Source organism: Papaver somniferum, chromosome 2 (genome assembly GCF_003573695.1).
Source record: "Papaver somniferum cultivar HN1 chromosome 2, ASM357369v1, whole genome shotgun sequence".
Lineage (NCBI taxonomy): Eukaryota > Viridiplantae > Streptophyta > Magnoliopsida > Ranunculales > Papaveraceae > Papaver > Papaver somniferum.
In genome coordinates this window covers 136333423-136335820 of record NC_039359.1, presented here as the reverse complement: position 1 = coordinate 136335820, position 2398 = coordinate 136333423, and the positions used below count along the sequence as shown (strand labels likewise).

At 36.0% G+C, this 2398-nt stretch overlaps 1 protein-coding gene across 1 annotated transcript; it reads left to right on the top strand.

Moving 5' to 3' along the window:
* The first annotated feature begins 580 nt into the window (after window positions 1-580).
* Window positions 581-2198, top strand: LOC113352026 (F-box protein At4g09920-like). The gene is made up of 2 exons (XM_026595910.1): window positions 581-1495; window positions 1863-2198. Exons 1-2 carry the CDS (start codon window positions 581-583, stop codon window positions 2196-2198), a joined length of 1251 nt encoding a protein of 416 aa, XP_026451695.1.
* Window positions 2199-2398: the final 200 nt, after the last annotated feature.

Here is a 2398-nt window from a genome sequence, read left to right as displayed (position 1 = left end):
TTGATGAGACATGTAAAACTCGAATTTACTGATGCAGATTAGTAAGTTACTAGCAGTAGCAGAAGAAAATCAAACGTAGGAAATTGAAGAATTCGAAATATATCTCTCTAAAACGAGAAATCATGAAGAATAAAAACCCAAATCGCCTATATCTCTCGCCAAAAATCTCAGATCTAAAACTTCTAGACTCTCTCTCTCTCTCTCTTAATCTATATGCGTAAAAATGAACAGGGTATTTAGGGTAACAAGGAAATGTATAATTTTCTGGATCGGGAACGGTTTGGACTAACTCATCCAAATTTGGACTAAAGTGTTTATGCGGGGGAAAATTTGGACTAGCGAGTATTAGGCCTGAAGACGCTGGACTAAACTGTCTAAAGCCCATTAAAAATGGGACTAAACGTCAATTTCTACGTTTTGGTAGTTATTAGGGCTGAGCTTCAACTCAAAGGTCGGCTTCTTTTCTTTTTTCCCTCTAGTTACAACCTCCCCACATCTTACTGAAACCATTCGTGTGCCGGAGCGTAAGCACTTGAGTTTACTTATGTGGTTTCTTTAAATTTTTCATAAAACACAAATCATGGAGGAAAGCATAGATAGGATCAGCAATTTACCAGATGACATAATTGATCACATACTGTCTTTTTTGGACATGAAATATGTAGTCCGAACCAGCCTTTTGTCCAGTGGATGGAAAGATACGTGGACCTCGGTTTCCACTCTATACTTCTGCACCAGTGAATTCATGAGTTCTGAAACTAAAGAGGTACTTCCTTTTGTGAGATTTCTTGACAGGGTACTCATGTACAAAGGCTTATCCAGCATAGAGGAATTTCATCTTTACTGGGATAATAAATCTAATGAGATAGCAAAAAATCTTGATACATGGATCATTGTTGCTTTAAAACATAGCGTTCAACGATTAACTATTGAGATAGAATATAACGAGAATTTAACATTTAGGCCTCCACATCGTCTCTTTAAGTTTTCGTCATTAACTTCGTTGGTACTCGATTTTAATGGCTCACAAGTCGTGCTTCCTGACTCAATGTGTTTACCTCGGGTCGAATATTTGGACCTGTGTAATATAAGAATTGATGATGTGAAAATACTTAATAAGCTATTATCAAGCTGCCCGGTTCTTGAAGATCTTATATTAAGAGATATTGTGGCCAGAAATACAGATGGTGTGAGCGTCATCGAGTCTTCTCATCTGCAGTATCTGGAAATAGTTACCTGTAATATGGCTAAGATTTTCAAGCTGTCTACTCCAAGTCTTGAATCATTCATTTGCACCGACTACATGATACAAGAGTATTCTCTAGGGAACCTTCCTTCTCTAGTCACTGTTAGTATTAATATGGTGATTAAAAAAATAGAAGCAGAAGAAGAAGGAGACGCTATAGAAGAAAAACTGTATCCTGAGCATATGATGAAATATTTGACAGCAGTTAATAATGTGGAAAAACTAACATTGTTATCTGATGTCTTTCAGGTTTGGTTAATTATTCCTTTATTCCTTGTATAATGTAGCCGTAGGTGCAAAATTTGCTGAACGATTTTTCTATTGTTTGACTAGGTTCTATCAAAAAACTCCCAACTCAATTGAATCACCCCTTCAATTTCATAATCTGCGATGTTTGAAGCTGGATATGTGTTTTACAAGAAGCTGCTTGCATACCTTAACATACTTAATGAAGATCTCTCCTAATCTAGAATCCATGCATCTTAGATCAAAGGAGGTAACACCCAATCTCATTGTGTTCTCCAGTTATCCAACTTGATTAGTTAAATATCTTCGACCAGTTCATTCATGTGTTTTACTTTCAATTTCTGACTTTCTGTAATTGCTTGGATTGCAGTCGAATGTAGCAGAAGATGGTGAAGTGGGATTACTTTCATGCGGATTGTCTCATCTCAAATATATTGAGATCAAAGGGATGAAAGGATGTGATAATGAACTCAAGTTTGTGGGACTTGTATTGAAAGAGGCCGTAGTTTTGGAGGAAATGGATTTATGTTTTAGTAATCCTGAAGGCTCACCAGATGCAACTGAATCACCTGATGAATCGAATCTAATTGAGAAGTATATAAGAAAGCTAAGAGCACTTCCAAATGTTCAGAAGTTTATAGGAAAGCTAAGAGCACTAACAAATGTTTCTTCATGTTCGATTATGCTGATCTTATCATCAGAATGAGGATACTCATGTTTTTTTTTCTTACTTGGAGTTGGAACAACTCATGCTGATCTGGAGAGTTGTTAGACTCTCAAAAATAATTCCTGATTCTCTTTAAACTAACAAATAGTCGAGCTAAGTTGAGCTAAAATGCAAAGTCTCTTTTCAGTTAAAATGAGTTAAAACTGATTTTAATCATGCTTGGTATGAAGATAAATGCA